This window comes from Triticum aestivum, chromosome 3B (genome assembly GCF_018294505.1).
Source record: "Triticum aestivum cultivar Chinese Spring chromosome 3B, IWGSC CS RefSeq v2.1, whole genome shotgun sequence".
Classification (NCBI taxonomy): Eukaryota; Viridiplantae; Streptophyta; class Magnoliopsida; order Poales; family Poaceae; genus Triticum; species Triticum aestivum.
In genome coordinates, this window is record NC_057801.1 from 626,672,894 (window position 1) to 626,695,940 (window position 23,047).

The 23,047-nt window shown below is 44.9% G+C and overlaps 1 protein-coding gene across 1 annotated transcript; it reads right to left on the bottom strand.

The window, feature by feature from the left end:
* Nucleotides 1-7,701: 7,701 nt before the first annotated feature.
* LOC123071344 (P-loop NTPase domain-containing protein LPA1) lies at nucleotides 7,702-12,273 on the bottom strand. Its single transcript, XM_044494886.1, has 7 exons — nucleotides 11,858-12,273; nucleotides 10,549-10,838; nucleotides 10,129-10,210; nucleotides 9,465-9,866; nucleotides 8,602-9,330; nucleotides 8,392-8,496; nucleotides 7,702-8,085 (listed from the first exon to the last, which is right to left on the bottom strand). The coding sequence occupies exons 1-7, from the start codon at nucleotides 11,993-11,995 to the stop codon at nucleotides 7,816-7,818; spliced, it is 2,016 nt and encodes a 671-aa protein (XP_044350821.1). The 5' UTR covers nucleotides 11,996-12,273; the 3' UTR covers nucleotides 7,702-7,815.
* Between the last annotated feature and the right edge of the window lie 10,774 nt (nucleotides 12,274-23,047).

Here is a 23,047-nt window from a genome sequence, read left to right on the forward strand (position 1 = left end):
GAGCTGAAGTGGGAATTTGATGAGGCCCTTGGTCGTTACTATGTATCGTTTCCAGATGATCAGTAGAGGTGCCCAGTCGGGACGATCGGGGATCTGTGTAGCATTTGGGGTAGTCTTCTTTTATTTTGGTTCCGTAGTCGGACCTTGAGTATAATCTGGATGATGGATGTTTATTTATGTATTGTGTGAAGTGGCGACTGTAAGCCAACCATGTATCTTTTCCCTTATGTATTACATGGGTTGTGCGAAGATTACCTCACTTGCGACATTGCTTTCAATGCAGTTATGCCTCTAAGCCGTGCTTCGACACGTGGGAGATATAGCTGCTTGACATTCTGAGGAGGTTCCCAATTCACAACTGCAGAAACCTTCGCGGGATTAACAGCAATGCCCTTGGCAGAGATGATATGACCAAGATAAAGAACTTCATCAAGCCAGAACTCACATTTGGAAAACTTCGCATAGAATTGATGCTCTCTGAGCTTGTCGAGCACCAATCGCAAATGTTTGGCATGATCCTTCTTATTCTTGGAGAAGACCAAAATATCATCGAGATACACCAGAACAAATTCATTGGTGTAGGGGTTGAAGATAAAATTCATCATGCGGGAGAATGTTGGAGGAGCATTGACAAGGCCGAAAGACATGACAGTATATTCATAAGAACCATAGCTTGTTCTGAATGCTGTCTTGGGAATATCTTCTTCACGAATGTGAATCTGATGATAACCCATAGGAAGGTCAAGCTTGGCGAAGACTTTAGCCCCTTTGAGTTGCTCGAAAAGCTCATTGATGTTGGGAAGTGGGTACTTGTTCTTGATTGTCTTCTTGTTCAATGGACGGTAATCGACACAAAGTCGGTCCGTGCCATCCTTCTTCTGGACAAAAAGAACTCCACAACCCCATGGGGAAGAACTCGGTCTGATCAAACCCAGACGCTCTTGTTCATCGAGCTGCTTCTTTAATTCCTTCAGCTCCTTGGGTCCAAGCTTGTATGGACGCTTGCAAACGGGTTCTGTTCCAGGCTCAAGATCAATAACGAACTCGACTGGCCGATGAGGAGGCATACCCGGAAGCTCTTCTGGAAAGACATCTTGATACTCACAAACGACTGGAATTTGAGAAATAGCATCCAATTCGCCCTTCTCATTGAGAGAAAATAACCGAATGGTTTCATCACGAGCGGCATAGATGATAACATCCTCAGAAGGGTGAGTCAATTGAATTTGCCTGGCAGCACAATCAAGCTGAGCCTTGTGCTTAGAAAGCCAGTCCATCCTGAGAATTAGATCAATATCAGAGTCACCAAGAACCACTGGAGAAGACAGAAATTTATAGTCGCCCATCTTGATAGAGACATCATGAACTACCGAGTTGGCCCTCATTGACTTCCCCGGAGAAACAACTCCCAAAGGTTTATCCAGGTAAGACCAAGCAAAATCATTCTTAGCAAAGAACGATCTTGACATGAAACAAAGCGATGCACCAGTATCAAATAAGACTTTTGCAGGAATATCATTAACTGGAAGATTACCGATGATCACATCTGAAGAATCCTCTGCCTGAGCTGCATTCAACATGTTGACCTTTGTAGACTTTGGATTATGCTTGACCACTGCATTGCTTGAAGATCTCACAGGAGGAGGAGGAGGAAGGCGCCTTTGATTTAAGCATTTGTTCGCGTAGTGACCTTTCTGCTGGCACTTGTTGCAAGTCACTTCTGAGAGCGGACGATGATAAGGAGCATTCGACTTTGAAGCTTGAGGGTGAGACTTGTTCTGATAGCTTGGGTTGGGTGGGTGGGAAGATCCACGGCCACCTGAGTTCTTCTGTTGGTAAGGCTGACGAAACGGAGGAGGAGGCAGGTAGAACTTCTGCTGCTTAGCTGCCACTTGTGAGGAAGAAGACGACTGCACTGCCTCTCTGATTCTCTTCTTGGAAGCCTCACACTTGAGCTGAGCACCTTCTTGCTTGAGTGCCATATTGTAGAATTGATCAAACTGAGTAGGCTCAATAAGAACGAGAGCTAACTGCAGATCCTCTCTAAGGCCACCTCTGAACTGATAGATCATACTCTTCTCATCTGGAGCATCTTGCTTAGCAAAGCGAGCAAGTTTCTGAAACTGCTTGTTGTATTCGTACACTGACATGTTGCCTTGCTTGAGATTGCGGAACTCCTCACGCTTGCTCTCAACAACACTGGTAGGAATATGGTGAGCTTTAAAGTCCCGACAGAAATCAGTCCAAGTAATCACTCGACCACCTCTAGAATCCTTGTATTGCTGGAACCAATCAGCTGCCTGATCCTTGAGCTGAAAAGAAGCGAACTTGACATAGTCCTCAGGCCTGACATTGCTGCATTCAAAATGCTTGTTGATATCCACGAGCCAATCATCGGCGTCTGTGGCCTCGACACAATAGCTGAAAGACTTCGGCTGATTTGCAAGGAATTGGTTGAGGGTAGGAAACTGAGACTGATGATTGAACTGCCCTTGACCTTGATTCCCTTGGTTGCCATGGCCTTGGTTGCGCTCTTGCATGAGCTGGATCATCATCTGAGCATGGGCGTTAGAGGCTGCCATCAAAGCTTGCCATGCCTCCGGAGGCGGAGGTGGAGGTGGAGGGTTCGCCTGACTCCCATCATTGCGTTCCGGATTCAGACGCGTTGGCGGAGCCATCCTGAAGAGGGTGACATCCGTTAGCATCTTGATAGGCAGATAGACAAGTTGAATCAACGGATAGAAATTGCAACATATAGTCTTCACAATAAACATTCGAACAAGGATGAACGAATGAATTCCAAAGTAAACATCACCCGTCCATAAAGGTGAGAAGCCACTTGAATAGAGATTGATGAATGAAATAAACAAGGTACAACTGGAACAAATAATTGGTAAGGATTACCCAATCACAAACCAAATATCTACGGAAGAAATGCTAGAGCTACTTGAATCCCACCTATAAACTCCCGAAATTTTCTGGTTATGCAATCTGGTGTTGGGGATACAGGGGAAGCACAATATCTCACCCAAACTAACAATCCCTACATCCAGCTGTATCCATCCGTCAACACATAACCAAGAAACCTTAGGAAATCGTGTACCTCAACCTTCGAAAAGCATCCGTTTACGAGTTATGGCAATACTCCCGAGCTCGCCCTAGTACTGGGTTATCGGGGTTATCTCACCAACAACTGCATAAAAGAGATTTTCGATGTCGGCAAATCTCAGGTATTCCAGAACTGCAACGATAAAATTGTGACGACAACACCTCGGAGCTCAACTCCCCGGGACACTGCCACAACCCCTAAATGTCAGGAGGCACCAAGAACAATGTTCTCGTCACAAAACCATCGGAACGATTCTAAGATACCCGCGTGAACCTAAAAAGAATTAGTGAAATTTGAGAAGAGGATAGTCAAAACATCTACGTCAGGAGACCTCACCAGAGCGACGAAGGGACTGAGGAGTAAAAAGAATCCTACTCTCCGATATATATAATCCTAAGACTCAAAACATTTTTGTTCTAGACTCAACATCGCCAGCAAACAATCAAGCAGGGGGCTCCTAAGTCGGGGATGGCTCTGATTACCAACTTGTAACACCCACGATGCGGCTATATCTCCCACGTGTCGGAGCACGACTTAGAGGCATAACCGCATGATGGTTTTGTCGCAAGAAGGGTCATCTTCACACAATCCCATGTAATGAACAAGAATGGGATATGAGAGTTGGCTTACAATCGCCACTTCACACAATACATAAATTAAGATCATACATCATTCAAAATACACTCATAGACCGGCTACGGTCAAGTTCAAATAAAAAGAAGACAACCCCAAATGCTAGATCCCCGATCGTCCCGACTGGACCCCACTACTGATCATCTGGAAACGATACATAGTAACGACCAAGGGCCTCATCAAATTCCCACTTCAGCTCGGTTGCGCCATCTGCGCCAGTATCCTCGGCACCTGCATCTGTTTTGGTAGAATCTGTGAGTCACGAGGACTCAGCAATCTCACACCCGCGAGATCAAGACTATTTAAGCTCATAGGTAGGAAAGGTGTAATAAGGTGGAGCTGCGGCGAGCACTAAGCATATATGGTGGCTAACATACGCAAATGAGAGCGAGAAGAGAAGCAACGCGGCGGCCGAGAAGCTAAAAGTGATCAAGAAGTGATCCTGAAACTACTTACGTCAAGCATAACACAAACCGTGTTCACTTCCCAGACTCCGCCGAGAAGAGACCATCACGGCTACACACGCGGTTGATGCATTTTAAAGAGGTCAAGTGTCAAGTTATCTACAACCGGACATTAACAAATTCCCATCTGCCTCATAACCGCGGGCATGGCTTTCGAAAGATTATATACCCTGCAGGGGTGTCCCAACTCAGCCCATCACAAGCTCTCACGGTCAACGAAGGAATAGACCTTCTCCCGAGAAGACCCGATCAGTCTCGGAATCCCGGTTCACAAAACATTTCGACAATGGTAAAACAAGACCAGCAAAGCCGCCCGAAGTGCCGACAAATTCCGATAGGAGCTGCACATGTCTCGTTCTCAGGGCACACCGGATAAGCGAAGCGTACAGGAACCGACGAATCCCAGTTGCCAAGGAATGGTCCCGCACGGTGCTCTAGTTTGGACCAACACTCGGAGGAGCACTGGCCCGGGGGTTTAAATAAAGATGACCCTTGGGCTCGCGAAAACCCAAGGGAAAAGGGCTTAGATGGCAAATGGTAAAACCAAAGTTGGGCCTTGCTGGAGGAGTTTTATTCAAAACGAACTGTTAAGGGGGTCCCATAAATCACCCAACCGTGTAAGGAACGCAAAAATCAAGGAACATAACACCGGTATACGGAACTAAGGCGGCAAGAGTGGAACAAGTCACTAGGCATAAGGCCGAGCCTTTCACCCTTTACCAAGTATATAAGGTGCATTAATATAAACAGGAGATATTGTGATATCCCAAAGTAACCACGTTCCGACCTGGAACAGACTTCAGCTTCACCTACAGCTAACAATGCTATAAGAGGGGCTGAGCAAAAGCGATGACATAGCCAGACAAAGGGTTGCTAGGACAGAATGGTTAGAGGTTTAACATGGCAATAGGTAGGCATGGTAAACAAAGGCAGGTAGGGCTAACATAGCGAAAGAGCGAGTACTAGCAAGCAAAGATAGTAATGATTTCGAAGGTATGATCATCTTGATGCAAGGTTCTCAGAGTTGTCGAAGGCTGGATCCTCGTAAGCGTACTCAACAGGTTCCTCGTGCACGTACTCGTCTCCCAGCTCTACCCAAAGAAAGAACCACAATAAATCACGGTGCAATGCACAAGCAACATGATGCAATACATGTCATGATATGCGAGATGTGGTATGCAATGCATATGCGTGCTTCGGGAAGAAAAAGGATGAACAAGGCATCAACTTGGCAAACCAAGTATGCCACTGGAAAGATGAGATGATTTCGGTTGAAATCGATATAAAGATCACCGGGAACGGATGCACGGTTTGCAAATGGCAAGCAATACAAGTATGGCAGAAAGCTGCGATTAACAGCGCGATGCTACTTAGCATGCAACAAGAAACTATGCTACATCACCCCAACATAAAAAAAGCATATGCCAATGATCTACAGGAGATGCTTTACAAAAGAGGAACACTGAGCTATGGCTCATTCACATCATAACAGGTTCAAACAAGCATGGAGAAAGTGCAAAAAATTAACAGGCTGGACATGGCATAAACAGTAGCACGAAGCAATGTTCAGAGCAGGTTATCAACATGCTATAGGAACTTATAATAGCAAAATAAAACATGGCATGAATCTTCTCAAAGCATAGATCAAAAGTCTCTTACTGACCATAAGCCAAAAAGGACTAGAAAATATGATGGCACCCACGTAAACATAGCAAGTTTCGTTAACAGATTTCAGCAAACAAAGCATGGCATTGAAATAATTATGAAGGCACCTTCGTGAGCTCGATGCACTCACTACAGAGAATCTCATGATAAACTAAGCATACATCCATCAAGAAGACATGACATAGAAGCTACACATGGCAAAAAACAACATCATAGCATACCCGGACCTACTACAACAACCTCGGCCAAATTGAATAACATGTAAACAATCTTCCAGGAAACATTTTGAAGCAAAAATAGAGCATGAAAATGACATGCTAGGCTACTCCATAATTACAAACAGGACCATGGATGGATAGAGCAAAACCATGTTTTCAAAACACCCTTACTGAAGTATCTCAAATTATGCATGGATTACTCTGTAGCAACATGTTTACATGGCAACAAAATTACAGCAGAACAAGAACTAAAAGCAGCGTTAACACGAAGCCTAGTTTGCATGCTTGTGCTAGTCACCACATTGATCACAAAAATACATGGTAAGCACCTCTATAAAGAAGACATAGCCTAGTTCAAAACACATTTAGGGACCAAGTCCATAGGATGCACACATCAATCATGGCAAAAATGACAAAAGAGCTCGTGCTGATAAGAATCTGAAACTAACAATATGAAGCCCTCTTCCAACAGCATTTCAGGCATCAAGATGACCTCAAATGCAAAAGATGCAATGGAATGAAATGATGTACTCTTTGAGACGAACAATTTGACATATTACACACACGAAACGAAGCTACGGGTGCGAAGATGTAATGCGATGGACATGCAATGATTTTTACTGCAGAAAATGACTTAGTGGAAAATCGAGAGGGGGAAAAAGTCAACCGGTCGATATGGATCTGACGCGAGGACCGAGGCGGCGGTGCGGCTCACCGGAGACGGGGATGACGGCGGCCGAAGTCGGGGCGCGGGAGGTTGGAGGAGTGGCCGGGGCGGCTGCTGGGGGCGCCGGCGGCGGCGGTTGCCGGAGCGGGCGACGGTGCGAAGGACGGGCGGAATCGGAGGCCGGCGGCGACGGGGTCCCACGGCGGCGGCGCGCCGAGGCGGCGGCGGCGGAGGTCCGGGCGATCCGGGCGGCGGGGCGGAGGAGCTCAGGCGGAGGCGGCAGCCGGCGGCGGCGCGCGGGCGCGCGGGCTCGGGGGCTCGGGGGGCCCGATCCGGGCCTCGCCGGGCCGGCGGCGGGAGCGGGCGGCGGCGCGAACCAGGCGGCGACACGTGGCGGCGACGAGGTGACCCGGACGTGTCCGGCTGCGGCCGGACGTGTCCGGTGGCGGCGGAAGGGGAATTCGCTAGGGTTTCGTCCGGAATTCGGGGGAGGGGTCTATATATAGAGGTAGAGGAAGCTAGGAGTGTCCAAATGAGGTGTAGTTTTCGCCCACACGATCGTGATCGAACGACCGAGAGCATGGAGGGGAGTTAGATGGGTTATTGGGCTATTTTGGAGGGGTGTTGGGCTGTAACTTAAAAGAGGCCTTTGCGGATATGCGGATAACCGTTGGAGTACCCAACGAGCTCCAAATGACCCGAAACTTGACAGGTGGTCTATCGGTGCTATACCAGGACCACTTGGCAAGGCTCGGTCCATTCCGAGAACGTTCAACACCCGCACACGAGAGGAGGCAAGAGGGGTGCGCCGGTACATGTGGGAGTGTCGGATTGGGAAACGAACAACGGGAAAAATGCTCGGATGCATGAGACGAACACGTATGCAAAAAAGATGCACATGATGACATGATATGGTATGCATGACATGAATAAAATGCAAAAACAAAAAACAAAACCCAACCACGGAAGGAATATCATATCACATAGCCGAAAATGGCAAGAGTTAGAGTTACAAAGATGGAAAGTTACATCCGGGGTGTTATAGTCTGGGTGGCAGCGTCACGCGCACGGCAACCGCGTGACAGCCATGTCCTTGGATATCGTGAAGAGGTCCAGGTTGTGGTGGTACCTGCCCTCCACCACGGCATCATCACCATCAGCTGCCCCGAGGATGCTCCCATCGAGGGGCGGCGAGCTCCTGGTGCCAGACCCCGCAGCTTGCTCATCGTCGTCGGAGCAGTTACCGTTCTCCATTACGTCCTGCATGGCTAGGTCGTCGTATTCCTCGTCGGACTTGGTGGAGTGCTCGTCGACCGAGCCCTCTTCAATCTGAAAAGTTGGTTTGTTCAGAAAACGTTTAGCAATCTAGAAAGCTCAGGTTACTTGTGCACAAGCTGTGCAATGAGGCAAGCTATCAACTACTCCCTCCATCCAAAAATACTTGTCGGAGGAATGGATGTATCTAGACATATTTTAGTTTTAAATACATTCATTTTTATTCATTTCTCCGACGAGTAATTTCGGACGGAGGGAGTAGTATTCCTGGTTAGTCCAGGAAGCAACTGCAATCAAATGTTCGCTCCTACTATAGAAACAAATCCCACTTGGAAAATTGCTGGATAACATAGTCGCTACCTCGTGTGCATCTCTTTCTTCATCAGTTAGATCTTCATCAGTTTCAGCATCAGGTGAATCGTCAGCTTCTTCTTCACTACCATAGACTGAATAATCCTCCATATGCTGTCAAGGACATAGTGTTCGTTAGATTGGAAATGTATAACATCAGCCAGCTACTAACAAAATCTGAACATATTACCATCATATCAATAATAAAAGATCGAGTACCTCTTTGGATGCGCAATCTGATGTCTTTGGTGAACTGCAGCATGAGGAGAGATATCTACCACCTGCCTCGATGCCATCAGCCCTCAGGTCATCTACACTCCCAGTATGGCTGGTGCCACCTGTATCACTCAGCCACGCACTAATCCCGAAGGAACCAAATTGGAGATTAACCGACTCTACCTTGCCAATTTGTGATGGGTTAACCTTTCCTACTGATTTATCACTGCTTCTACTGCCACTGGCATTGCCATCACATGAATCTACATGCCAAGCCTTGGTGACTGAACCATCAGGGTTAAGGAGAGCCATCAGATTCCTAGAAGACCCCTTCCTTTGAATGAACTGGAACATGCCCTTGGAACCCAAGGAGTTAGATGCACGCTGGTTCCTATATTCCTCATCCACTACAGAAACAGTGTTAGTGTTGAGATCATACAACTGCTCCCCAACTTCTCGTCGACGAAGACAGCTGAAAACCATGGCATGTATGGCTGCCACGCTCTGGTCAACATTAGTATTGTTAATCTTAGGCACCAGATGCTTGTCCGCTCGGTTGCAAAGGTATTCCTGGATAGCCCTGATATTCCGGATGTACTTGATATATCTGTTCTTTGCCGGGTCCAATGTCATGTACTTTGCACGTACAGCAAATCGCTCCATGTGCTTCTCCTCATTTGCAATGTATACCATAAATGGTATTATGGAAGGATGTTTCCTCATTAGTCCCATCTATTAGAAATTCAAAATAAATAGCTTAGTCAATTCTTCAAAGTGCAATAAAATATAATAGGCAAACAATGCAAGTATGACATGAAGAACACTAACTAATAAAGTATCCATCTTGTTTCTTGACTAGTACGCACCACAAAATTGAGGCTCAAATGAACTCCTTCAACAATAACAGATCGCTTCTGCTCTTCCCATGATGTAATTAATCTGTCCAGGCTGTCAATAACCATCTCGCTTTGCGCCTTGAACCCTTCTATTGCCATTTGCTTGTTGCCAATCAACTCGGTTCTAGGAGGTAAATCAGAGGAGCCATGATGAGATTTAACATCTGAAGTGCCATCTTTGCCTCCATTGGTATGAGAAACGGTTGCGAGCTTCTTTGACTTTGACTTAGCAACTGCAACAGGGTCCAAGTATTCGCCTGCATGGTAGGTTGATGCATAGAGAAGAGGATTTTGCTTTTCATCTGCAAAGCTTCTCATCATATGGCGTATGGAATCAGTAGAAACTACTGTCGTAATGCCCAATCTACTACCCTGGGTAAAACAAACAGACTGTATTAAACATTTAGCAAGAGTCAGCATCAGTTATCTCTTTGATACATAATGCAATCTTCTAAAAGGAACAAGACATACAATGGATCAGAAAACAGTCAAAGCGCTTTAAATTGATATTTGATTTGCAGATACTTATCATTAAATGCTTCTGCATGTAACAAACTATTGTGTCACTGGTGTACCATAGATAGTATAGCCCATCCAGAAATGGCTGAGACTCTTAAGTTAGGAAACAACATACCAACAAAGATGATAGAGTGGACTTGCCACACCCGCTTGTCCCACACAAGAGTACTGTCACTGATTCCTTTTTCTCCTTAATTCTGATCAGAGTAATTGGAAAAGGCACAATTGCAAAAATTAAATGCCATTGAATTCATTGAGGTAGCTACCCAATGGTTGCAATGAAATGGCTTGGGAAATATATGCATATTTCATTGAGCATAATGCATGTACTGTGCTCATACGAATAATTTAGGCCTTTTCAAGGGAATCATTTGACTATAACAAAGCACATTAAGCACACACATTTATCATAAGCCTGTTCTGTTGTGGAGATAAAAGACGACTACTACTAGGAGCCGTAAATTAAATAGATGAAGCAATATGCTTGTTGGATTGCTTCTGTGAACTCAATAAGATAGAGATAGGGTAAAGTTACCTGCAAGCAAGAAGCAAGTCAGCCTTCTGGTTTGGTCCAACATACTTGTAAGAAGAGAGTGCATCACACACAATATTCAGAAACTTTTCTCTTGAAATAAGAATTGTTGTCTGCGTCATGTACAATTCGAAGGGCATGCTGCTGCTACTTGCGTCTGGAATTTCTGTGTTAACCATATTAGCATCTTCCCCAATGCCCAGGCTAGGAGCATTTTCTTCTTTGATAGCCCTATCCGACTTCGATGCATCCAAGAATTCACTCCTCATCACACTGAATACTTTCTTGCTAATCTGACAGTGCCAACAAGGGGTGACAAAAAAAACTTTGTTAAACTTTACACACCAATAAAAAGAAGTTATGCACATGAACGGCGTAGTACTTTGCAGGTTATCGAAATGGATGACGAGGAAAAGAAGATACGCCAAACTGCCATGACCAAACCAGAGCAAGGAAAATTACATCAAGTGAGAACCCGATACCAGAGATCAGGTCAACTCCAAGATGCATGTTGCTTACGCAGCTAACCAAAATGGACGATGAGGAGAACCCGACACCAGAGATCATGTCAATTCCAAGATACAGAGCTACAGTTCCCTTGCAAAAAGATCATGCAAGGCAAAGCCTAAATGTCTACATCATATAACATGATGCTGTCTCTCTCATCAGAGCCTAATAAAGGGAAGAAAGGAATAGCAATTCACACAAGCTGTGACAGTATGTGATGATAATGACCCGTAAGCAAAGCATCACCAAAAGACAATTTCGGGATCTTGATGAGACAAATTCAGTCTGCAACAAGAACAATAGCTTGAAAAGGAATGACATCCGAACTACGCTGAATCAGATCCAATCCTTTTGTTGCAAAGAACGGCCCTGTCCAAAAGGACATGAGAGTTTTTCTGTCTAATCCAAGCGCAGTGAGTTGATCCGGGGGAAGTTTGGATACACCGATGAACACGGTATGCTCATCAATTAGCACAGTAGTTCTGTAGTTGTCACCTTCCCATGTCAAAGTCGTCCTACCGCCAAACACTATGCTAGGCATACCTAACTACATCATTCGAACCAAGAACAAGCAATTCAAGAATAGAAAAAGCACCAGAACACTATGCTAGACATGTGCTGTCCATGAAGGATCTGCCGCATCTGAAACGAAACAGAAGCTGGCGGTTTCGTCCTCAAGTCTTAATCGTGGTATAACGCGAGCATGTCGCGCGAGGGCCTCCAATCGGATGCTGGCGGCCCTCCATTTTCCGGGATCAAGATCGCGGACAGCGAGATAAGTAGCAAAGAGGGGAAGGGGGGTGACCTTGAAGGCGTGGCGAGCCTTGCAGCCCATGAGCTGGAGGGTGCTCTGCAGGACGGGGCGCGTGTACCGGAACGCCCGCCGGCCGCCGCCGTCGGCTACGGCAATGTAGAGCAGCTTCGGCGGCGCCGCCTCCGCCATGCCTGGGCCTGGATCAAGAAGCCTGCCGGGTCAGAGATCGGGGAGGGGAGCGGGGTGGGGTTTTGAGGCGCATTGCGGCGGCGCGGTCATGGGCGCGGGGGTGGGCGTGGGCGGGGGGAGGGCCTAGAAGGCGGCAGGTGTCGTCACGACGTCCACGCCGCGCGCGCCCATGGCTTCCACATGGCCGCGCTCTCTCTCCGCTCCGCCCGAGTCGTCGCCTTCCTCCTCGATTTTTCTGGGATTTGTCTCCCTCCCTCCCCTGGTTTTCTCTCCTCTTCTCCTCCCGCTTTTATTGTCTCTTGCCTACACTCCTTTCCTTCACCTTTTCATTCTTTTTGAGCGGTGATTGCTTTTGGCTCCCCGGCGCCATGGAGCCTGGATTTTGATAGATGCAAAAATAAAATTTGAAGTTTCAAACATTCTGAAAAAAAAAAGACATGTGCATAGGGATGTTTGTTACACGTGTGTAAAATTTCATGCTGAAATACGTTAAGATTTGGGATGCACGAAATATCGTGTTCAATATGTGAGCTACACAAATAAAACAAAATCATTTTCAGGATTATTTTAGCTCGTGTCGAAATGTATTTTATCATGAGTACATCCCTATGGATGTGTGTATTTTTCGGATTTGGTCGAAATTCAAAAGGCTCATTTTTGTAAATTTCAAAACTGGGGCATCCTAAAACTCCGAGCCAAAAAAGCAAACTCATTTTTGACTAATATACTCCCTCTGTAAAGAAATATAAGGAGTGGTGATCCAAACGCTCTTATATTTCTTTATAGAAGGAGTAATTATATGTATCTTCTATATCTAAATAGTTAAGCCCCACAAAATTATTTTTATCAACCTGCAAATATGACATATCATCATGCAAATCATGCAACATGCATGAAAAAGGCTCACATCAACATGCAATGCATATGAAATAACCCACCTCAATATACAAACATGCATGATAATTTTCTCTCTATTATGCTATTTATATTTAACACATATCCTGCAACTATAAAATAGTCAAACACAATAAATCATATGTATTTTAAGTTTTTGCTATAATATCATTACTTCAAATATTCATTTTCCATTTAAGCCAATGTCGTTAAAATATATCATACTCCCTCCTGTCCAAAATAAATGTCATGGTTTTGAACCAAGGAACTAAGGATAAGGACATGGAGTGTTTGCACTCGAGCTCATATGCTCCCTTATGAATAGTAAAATCAAAAAAAAAATCTGAAACTTTTTTGTGATAAACATTGATGAAAGTTTTCATTGCACGCAAAAAATTGTGTTAAATAACATTGGTGGGAATGTGGGGAAAACAAAAATGATGCTTCGAAAAGAGTATTGTTGGAAGCATTTTGGAGCATTGATTTTTTTTCACATTTCCATCAATGTCATTTTATCATAATTTTTTGCATGCAGTGAAAACTTTCAATGTTTATCACAAAAAAAAAGTTTAGATTTTTTTTCTTTTTATATTACTGTTCATGATGAAGCATATGAGCTCGGGATCAAAAGAACACTTTCGCTAAGGATAATTCAATCTTATTTCAAAACTGCGATGCTTATTATGGACCGGAGGGAATAAAACATTTTCGCTATAACGTGCAGGGTATCATCTTGCAATGTAATAAAAGCACTACTCCAGGCATACGTAGGCTATTTCGAGGACAAATCTAATGATATCAATTATGTTATATTAGTATGAATATTACATATCGATGGAGTAATTGTGGGTCAGATTATATTGCATTTATTTTGCAGTCATGGTCTTAAACCGAGCGTGAACATCTCACAATCCATAAAGAGAAGTACATGGCCCTTTCTTATGTCAATCGTTTTCGATTCTCTCTTGGGTTGATCTTCCGTGTGGATTGATGCATCTCTTCTTTGTCGACGCGTGAGAACACTACTAAATTGCCTTGATTACACCGGTGTTCCCATGTGAGGATTAATTAAGAGAACGATGGGATTAGGCAGCTAGCTGCATCCATCTACTAGGTGCCGACCACGTAGACAAGTACTATTTTCTGATCCAGCATTATCTTTGGAGGCATACAAATCTCTCTTTTTGGGACAAACCATAGGACAAAAAGTCAACTGCTCTTTACATGACTAGCTTGATTTCTAGCTTACAAGGTGTGACGGCTAAGCCCTACACTGTCCCATGCATAAAAAGTGATGTTTCTAAACATTCTCATGTCGAACTTCGTGAAATTTGGCATCAGCGTTGTCTCAGAATTCAAATTATAAACCGAGAAGTCGTATGTACATTTGTCTCGAGAAATACTCAAAGAATGTTTTTTAATCATACATGACTAGTAGCAGAAACTAGCGGTCAATGTTATATCAAAATACAGATTTTCTTGCTTCATTTAGTCATAGTTTTAAAAATAATTTTTAAGATGGTCTTGGATTGTTCTTGTTTGTTCTTTAATAAAGATCTAATGGAATAGATCATATATTACCCTTAAAGTGTGAGAGCATCTCTACTGGCCTATTAGGCAGAAAAAAAGTTATCCAACATGCATCGCCAAATCCAGCTCATTCGTCGGGACTCCGTGAAATCAAACCCATTTGTGGCGAGATTTGGGGGTGTTCGAATGTCCACCATGTCAACCTGAACGCGTTCACGAACCCCATCTCTAATCTATTCATCATCTCTTTCTCTCGTAGAACACTTGGCATCCCGACCAGTACCCACCCTGATGCAATTCGACTGCTTATTTCGTTGTGCCCCTCCTTGCATTGATGTAGCTCGTTGTTGCCCCCCCCCCCCTGGTCCCTGTAGGACATTGTCGTTTCCGTTGCCAACGTTGTCTACCCCTTGTTCTCCCACCCTCACCTCCGACGTTATCAGATAACTCCTAGCAATGTTTTGAGACTACACATAGAATGTAAAATGAGTCATCTAAGGTCGGGAACAAATAATAGCCCTGGAATATAGATAAAAGAACACATTTAACATTCTACAATATCTCAACACCACACCTCTTATTAGCGACCAATTTTCATATCCTTCCTTCCCAAACCGTTGCAGTAATAAGGGGATGGCAGGCGACAGGCTCCACGGTGTTGTCGATTGATAAAAAAATACATGAAGTGATAGGTGCAACGATGATGGCTAAGTACAAATCGAATTAAAACATCTCATCAAAACTTACGTTGAATACCAAAATGTAACCATTAGAGGCATGATCGTTATTCATATGGGGACAAACAACGGGACATTGCACTATGTCACCATGACCACATAGGGAAGAAAGATCATAACGAGTTTCTTTTTACGAGTTACATTCATATAAAGCTAACATGTATTTAAAGACAATTCAGCGCGGAAGGTGAAAAATATTTCTCTTGCACAAGAACTCTCGTTGTTCAAAAAAGAAAATCTTTATCTAAATAGATAGCCCCAACTATTATATTTCTTTCAACATGCAAGCATGCCACCTCTTCACACAATATGCATGGGAGAAGACCCACCTTCACTACCCTGTTTCTTTCAACATGCAAGCATGTCACACGATCATGCTACATGTATGAAAAAAGACTCACCTCAAGATGCAAACATACATGAGAAATTTTATTTCATTATGTTATTTATATTTAATAAATATTTTACAACTATGCAATAATCAAATAGAATAACATGTATTATCAATTTTACCTCTTATGTTATTATTTAAAATTTTCATATTTCATGAAGTGAACCTCATTGAAAATGTTGCACAATATTTCCACAACAACGTGCGGGGTGTCATATAGTATCAGTAATACACGACAACATGAGCTTTTATTTCCCCTCTTGCAAGGTGAATAGGGAAAGCATTCCTCCCCTCGATCTCCACCTGTGAGTTTGTGGATTCACCTCCCCTCTGCCTGCCGCTCCGGCGACCGGTGGCGGGGAGGGGATTTCTGGTGCCTCTGAAGGAAATATGCCCTAGAGGCAATAATAAAATTATTATTTATTTCCTTATTTCATGATAAATGTTTATTATTCATGCTAGAATTGTATTAACAGGAAACATGATACATGTGTGAATACATAGACAAACTGAGTGTCACTAGTATGCCTCTACTTGACTAGCTCGTTAATCAAAGATGGTTATATTTCCTAGCCATGGACAAAGAGTTGTCATTTGATTAACGGGATCACAACATTAGGAGAACGATGTGATTGACTTGACCCATTCCGTTAGCTTAGCACTTGATTGTTTAGTGGGTTGCTACTGCTTTCTTCATGACTTATACATGTTCCTGTGACTATGAGATTATGCAACTCCCGTTTACCAGAGGAACACTCTGTGTGCTACCAAACGTCACAATGTAACTGGATGATTATAAAGGTGCTCTACAGGTGTCTCCAAAGTTACTTATTGAGTTGGCGTATTTCGAGATTAGGATTTGTCACTCCGATTGTCGGAGAGGTATCTCTGGGCCCACTCGGTAATGCACATCACTATAAGCCTTGCAAGCATTGCAACTAATTAGTTAGTTGCGGGATGATGTATTACGGAACGAGTAAAGAGACTTGCCGGTAACGAGATTGAACTAGGTATTGAGATACCGACGATCGAATCTCGGGCAAGTAACATACCGATGACAAAGGGAACAACGTATGTTGTTATGCGGTTTGACCGATAAAGATCTTCGTAGAATATGTGGGAGCCAATATGAGCATCTAGGTTCCGCTATTGGTTATTGATCGGAGATGTGTCTCGGTCATGTCTACATAGTCCTCGAACCTGTAGGGTCCGCACGCTTAAAGTTAGATGACAGTTATATTATGAGTTTATGTGTTTTGATGTACCGAAGATAGTTCGGAGTCCCGGATTTGATCACGGACATGACGAGGAGTCTCGAAATGGTCAAGACGTAAAGATCGATATATTGGATGACTATATTTGGACACCGGAATGGTTCCGGGTGAGATCGGGATAATACCGGAGCACCGGGAGGTTATCGGACCCCCCCCCTGGAGGTATATGGGCCTTAATGGGCTTTAGTGGAAAGGAGGGGAAAGGAGAAAGGGAGGGGCGCCCCCCCAAGCCCAATCCGAATTGGGAGGGGGGGTCGGCCCCCCTTTCCTTCCTCCCTCCTTCCTCGTCCTTCCCTCTCCCTCTCCAAGTAGGAAAAGGAGGAGTCCTACTCCCGGTGGGAGTAGGACTCCCCCCTTGGGCGCGCCTCCTCCTCCTAGCCGGCCCCCTCCTCTCCTCCTTTATATACGGAGGAGGGGGCACCCCATAGACACAACAATTGATCCCTTGGATCTCTTAGCCGTGTGCGGTGCCCCCCTCCATCATAGTCCACCTCGATAATATCATAGCGGTGCTTAGGCGAAGCCCTGCGTCGATAGAACATTATCATTGTCACCACGCCATCGTGCTGACGGAACTCTCCCTCAACACTTGGCTGGATCGGAGTTCAAGGGACGTCATCGAGCTGAACGTGTGCAAGAACTCGGAGGTGCCGTGCTTTCGGTGCTTGATCGGTCAGGCCGTGAAGACGTACGACTATATCAACTGCGTTGTGCTAACGCTTCCGCTTTCGGTCTACGAGGGTACGTGGACTCACTCTCCTCTCTCGTTGCTATGCATCACCATGATCCTGTGTGTGCGTAGGAAATTTTTGAATTAATACGTTCCCCAACAGTGGCATCAGAGCCTGGTTTTATGCGTAGATGTTATATGCACGAGTAGAATGCAAGTGAGTTGTGGGCGATACAAGTCATACTGCTTACCAGCATATCATACTTTGGTTCGGCGGTATTGTTGGATGAAGCGGCCCGTACCGACATTACGCGTACGCTTACGCGAGACTGGTTCTACCGACGTGCTTTGCACACAAGTGGCTGGCGGGTGTCAGTTTCTCCAACTTTAGTTGAACCGAGTGCGGCTACACCCGGTCCTTGCGAAGGTTAAAACAACACTAGCTTGATGAAATATCAATGTGGTTTTGATGCGTAGGTAAGAACGATTCTTGCTAAAGCCCATAGCAGCCACGTAAAACTTGCAACAACAAAGTAGAGGACGTCTAACTTGTTTTTTGCAGGGCATGTTGTGATCTGATATGGTCAAGAAGTGATGACATATAAGTTGTTGTAAGATGATCATGTTTTGTTGAAGTTATCGACAACTGGCAGAAGCCTTATGGTTGTCTCTTAATTGCATAAGATGCAAGCGCCACATAATTGCTTTACTTTATCGCTATGCGATAACAATAGTTGCAAGAGCAATAGTTGGCGAGACGACCATGTGATGACACATTGATATAGATCAAGATGATGGAGATCATGGTGTCATGTCGGTGACAATGGAGATCATGATGATGCTTTGGAGATGGAGATCAAAGGCACAAGATGATGATGGCCATATCATGTCACATATTTTGATTGCATGTGATGTTTATCTTTTATACATCTTATTTTGCTTTGATTGCCGGTAGCATTATTAGATGATCTCTCACTATTTCAAGATAAAAGTGTTCTCCTTGAGTATGCACCATTGCCAAAGTTCGTCGTGCCCAGACACCACGTGATGATCGGGTGTGATAAGCTCTACGTCCATCTACAACGGGTGCAAGCCAGTTTTGCACACGCAGAATACTCGGGTTAAACTTGACGAGCGTGAATCATATAGTAGATATGATCAACATAGTGATGTTCACCATTGAAAACTACTCCATTTCACGTGATGATCGGTTATGGTTTAGTTGATTTGGATCACGTGATCACTTAGATGATTAGAGGGATGTGTATCTAAGTGGGAATTCTTAAAGTAATATGATTAATTGAACTTTAATTTATTATGAACTTAGTCCTGATAGTATTTTTCATGTCTATGTTGTTGTAGATCAATAGCTTGCATTGTTGCTTCCCTGTGTTTTTATATATGTTCCTAGAGAAAACTATGTTGAAAGATGATAGTAGCAATGATACAAACTAGGTCCATGATCTGAGGCGTATCCTCATTGCTGCACAGAAGAATTATGTCCTTAATGCACCGCTAGGTGACGGACCTATTGCAAGAGCAGATGTAGACATTATGAACGTTTGGCTAGCTCAATATGATGACTACTTGATAGTTTAGTGCACCATGCTTAACGACTTAGAATTAATCGGGACTTCAAAGATGTTTTGAATGTCATGGACCATATGAGATGTTCCAGGAGTTGAAGTTAATATTTCAAGCAAATACCCGAGTTGAGAGATATGAAGTCTCCAACAAGTTCTATAGCTAAAAGATGGAGGAGAATTGCTCAACTAGTGAGCAAGTGCTTAGATTGTCTAAGTACTACAATCGCTTGAATCAAGTGGGAGTTAATCTTCCAGATAATATAGTGATTGGCAGAGTTCTCTAGTCACCATCACCAAGTTACTGGAACTTCGCGATGAACTATAATGCAAGGGATGGCGAAAATGATTCCCGAGCTCTTCGTGATGCTGAAATCAAGTGTTGATGATTGATAAGACCACTAGTTTCAAGAAAAGGGCAAAGGAAAAGAAAGGGAACTGTCACGCCCAATATGCGACCCTATCCAAAAGGAACTCGAAGGTCCCACCAAGGATAGACCCGCATATTGAAACGCTTTTGCAAGGTGGATATCATTACATCAACATTACATAATAGATGGGGATACATACAAGAGGCATACAATGCCACACGAATACAACATCATCATACACAAGAGCCACATCCGACTACGGATGAAACACAAACAGAAACTCAAACGACATCCACCCTGCTAGCCCAGGCTGCCGACCTGGAACCTATCCCCTGATCGAAGAAGCAGAAGAAGAACTCAATGCAAGCAAGCATCGCTCTCGCGTCATGATCATCGCACAACCTGTACCTGCAACTGTTGTTGTAGTAATCTGTGAGCCACGAGGACTCAGCAATCCCATTACCATGGGTATCAAGACTAGCAAAGCTTAAAGGGAAAGGAAGGGGTAACATGGTGAGGCTGCAGCAGCGTCTAAGCATATATGGTGGCTAACTACGCAAATAAGAGCGAGAAGAGAAGCAAAGGAACGGTCGTGAAGCTAGCAATGATCAAGAAGTGATCCTGAACTCCTACTTACGTCAAACATAACCCAAAACTGTGTTCACTTTCCGGACTCCGCCGAAAAGAGACCATCACGGCTACACACGCGGTTGATGTGTTTTAATTCGTATCTGGTGTCAAGTTATCTACAACCAGACATTAACAAATTCCCATCTGCCTATAACCGCATGCACAGCTTTCGAAAGATTATACCCTGCAGGGGTGTCCCAACTTAGCCCATGATAAGCTCTCGCGATCAACGAGGGATATACCTTCTCCCAGGAAGACCCGATCAGACTCGGAGTCCCGGTTTACAAGACATTTCGACAATGGTAAAACAAGACCAGCAAAGCCTCCCGCTGTGCCGACAAATCCCGATAGGAGCTGCACATATCTCGTTCTCAGGGCACACCGGATGAGCCAGACGTCGGGTTGGCATAGACCCTGATTGCCCAGGGGGCGCCGGACATCGCTCGGTTTGGACCAACACTTAGACAAGCACTGGCCCGGGGAGGGGGGTAAAATAAAGATGACCCTCGAGAGCGCGACTCCCAAGGGGAAAAGGGCTAGGTGAGGCAAATGGTAAAACCAAGGTTGGGCCTTGCTGGAGAAGTTTTATTCAAAGCGAACTGTCAAGGGGGTCCCATAAATCACCCAACCGCGTAAGTGTCAGGACCCCGACTCAATGCCACATCGATCTAGCATGTAACACCTCATATCACTTTGCGGCCTCACGCACGGTATTCCCATGGGTGTCGCCTTACCTTTGCCCGGGACCGTTTGCGCCTTTTGGCACACGTATATGATAGTGTCGCTAGCATCCATATGATAAGGAGCCCGGGCTGACATGGCTAGTCGTAAACCCAGAGTGGCACAAACTTACAGGGACAGGCATCCATGACCCATCATCGAACGTGTCGGTCATCAGCGAGTGAATCCAGGCTGTAGCACTGGGCTAGCAGGACTCCGGTGAACCGGGCTGTAGCGGGCTAACAGGACTCCGGAATTCATCGCGTGACATTTCCCCGAGGGGACAGACACAGGAACGAATAAGGACACATGCCGACCAGCCTAAGTGTTCCGGAGCAGTAGCAAGCTACCATGGCTCAGTGGAAACACTAGGAGACATTTCTCGGTAAGAGAGGCTACTAAGGATAAACAACTAGATAGTCAGATCCCACACATACCAAGCATTTCAATAACATACACACAATATGCTCGATATGTGCAAATACCACATGGCATCACAACATGACTCTACAACTCAAGTATTTATTCAATAGGCTCCGAGGAGCGAGATATTACAAACATGGGTCTCATGACCCAACATTCAGAGCATACAAGTCAAAGCATAAGCGGAAGCTTAACATGTCTGAGTACAGACATCTACAGATGAAAAAGGCTGAGAAGCCTGTCTATCTACCAGATCCTGCCGAAGGCACAAGATCGTAGCTGAGGTAACAAGCTAAACGTCGAAGTCCACGCGGTACTACTAGCGAGACTGAAGTCTCTCTGCAAAACATAAATTAAGCAACGTGAGTACAAATGTACCCAGCAAGACTTACATCAGATCTAACTACATATGCATCATTATCAACAAAGGGGATGGTGGGGTTTAACTGCAGCAAGCCAGCTTTGACTCGGTGGCTAACCTGAACTACGACTGCAAGTAACTCTTTTGAGGTGGCGCACACGAGTCCACATATTCACCATATCAATACACCACTATGGATCCGCTCCCGTCTCCCTACGAGAACGCCATCCATAGCACTCACGCTTATCTTGCGTATTTTAGAGTATCCACTTTCACTTGTCTATGAACTGTACAGGCAACCCAGAAGTCCTTTACCGCGGACACGGCTATTCGAATAGATCATATTAACCCTGCAGGGGTGTACTTCTTCACACACGCTCTCACCACTTACCGCCGTTTACACGACATGTACTCGGCAACCTTCAAGCGGAAGCCCAGCGAGGGTGTCGGCCACGACCTGACTAACCACACAAGTCTCTCGTCCAGGTTTATCGCCTATTCGGGTTCCATCCGCAAGGAGATCCGGCCGGGGTGTCGCTCACGGCCCCAAACGATGTGTGCAGGGTTCCCAAGCCCACCTGACGGGTGGATCTATGCTTGGTACACCGTGCCACGGTGCCTAGTCTGTCCCAAGCCCACCTGTACCGGGTGCCACTTGGTAGACTACTAACACTACCTACAAACACCAGAAACTAGTTGCAACTCCTGGACAGAGATCATGTTGATTAATAAGTCGAGAGGGGTCGAGTTACCGGAACCCAATGTGTGGTAGTAACTGTTCATGGATCACAAACACAGAACTCAGTTCCTGAGGACGGCTGCAATGAGACAACCCACCATGTACTCCTACATGGCCTCTCACCGCTACCTTTACCAAATCGTGTTCACACACTTAGCTCTCAACAGTAGGACATGTTCACACACCTCCAATTCATCCCCGATGAATCAGACCTGACACAACTCTAAGCAATAGCAGGCATGACAAACAAGCATGAATGAGTAGGCACATCAGGGCTCAAACAACTCCTACTCATGCTAGTGGGTTTCATCTATTTACTGTGGCAATGACAGGTCATGCAGAGGAAAGGGGTTCAACTACCGCAGCAAGTAACAGATATGTCGTTGTTGTCCTAATGCAGTAAAAGAGAGCAGGAGCGAGAGAGTGGGATTGTATCGGAATGAAGAAGGAGGTTTTGCTTGCCTGGCACTTCCGAAGATAGTATAGTTCTTCATCGGTGTCATCGAACTCAACGTCGGAACCACGTCTATCGAGAGGGAACAATTACCGGCAACAGAGAGGAAACACAATCAATGCAATGCACATTATGATGCATGATCATGACATGGCAACATGCTGGTGTTTTGAGCTAATGCAGCTAGCAACAAAGTTAAATGAAGTTGGTTTGAACCCTAAGTTCAAATCCAAACTCCATATGTGATTTCTTAAATGCCATTTAATTGAATTGTC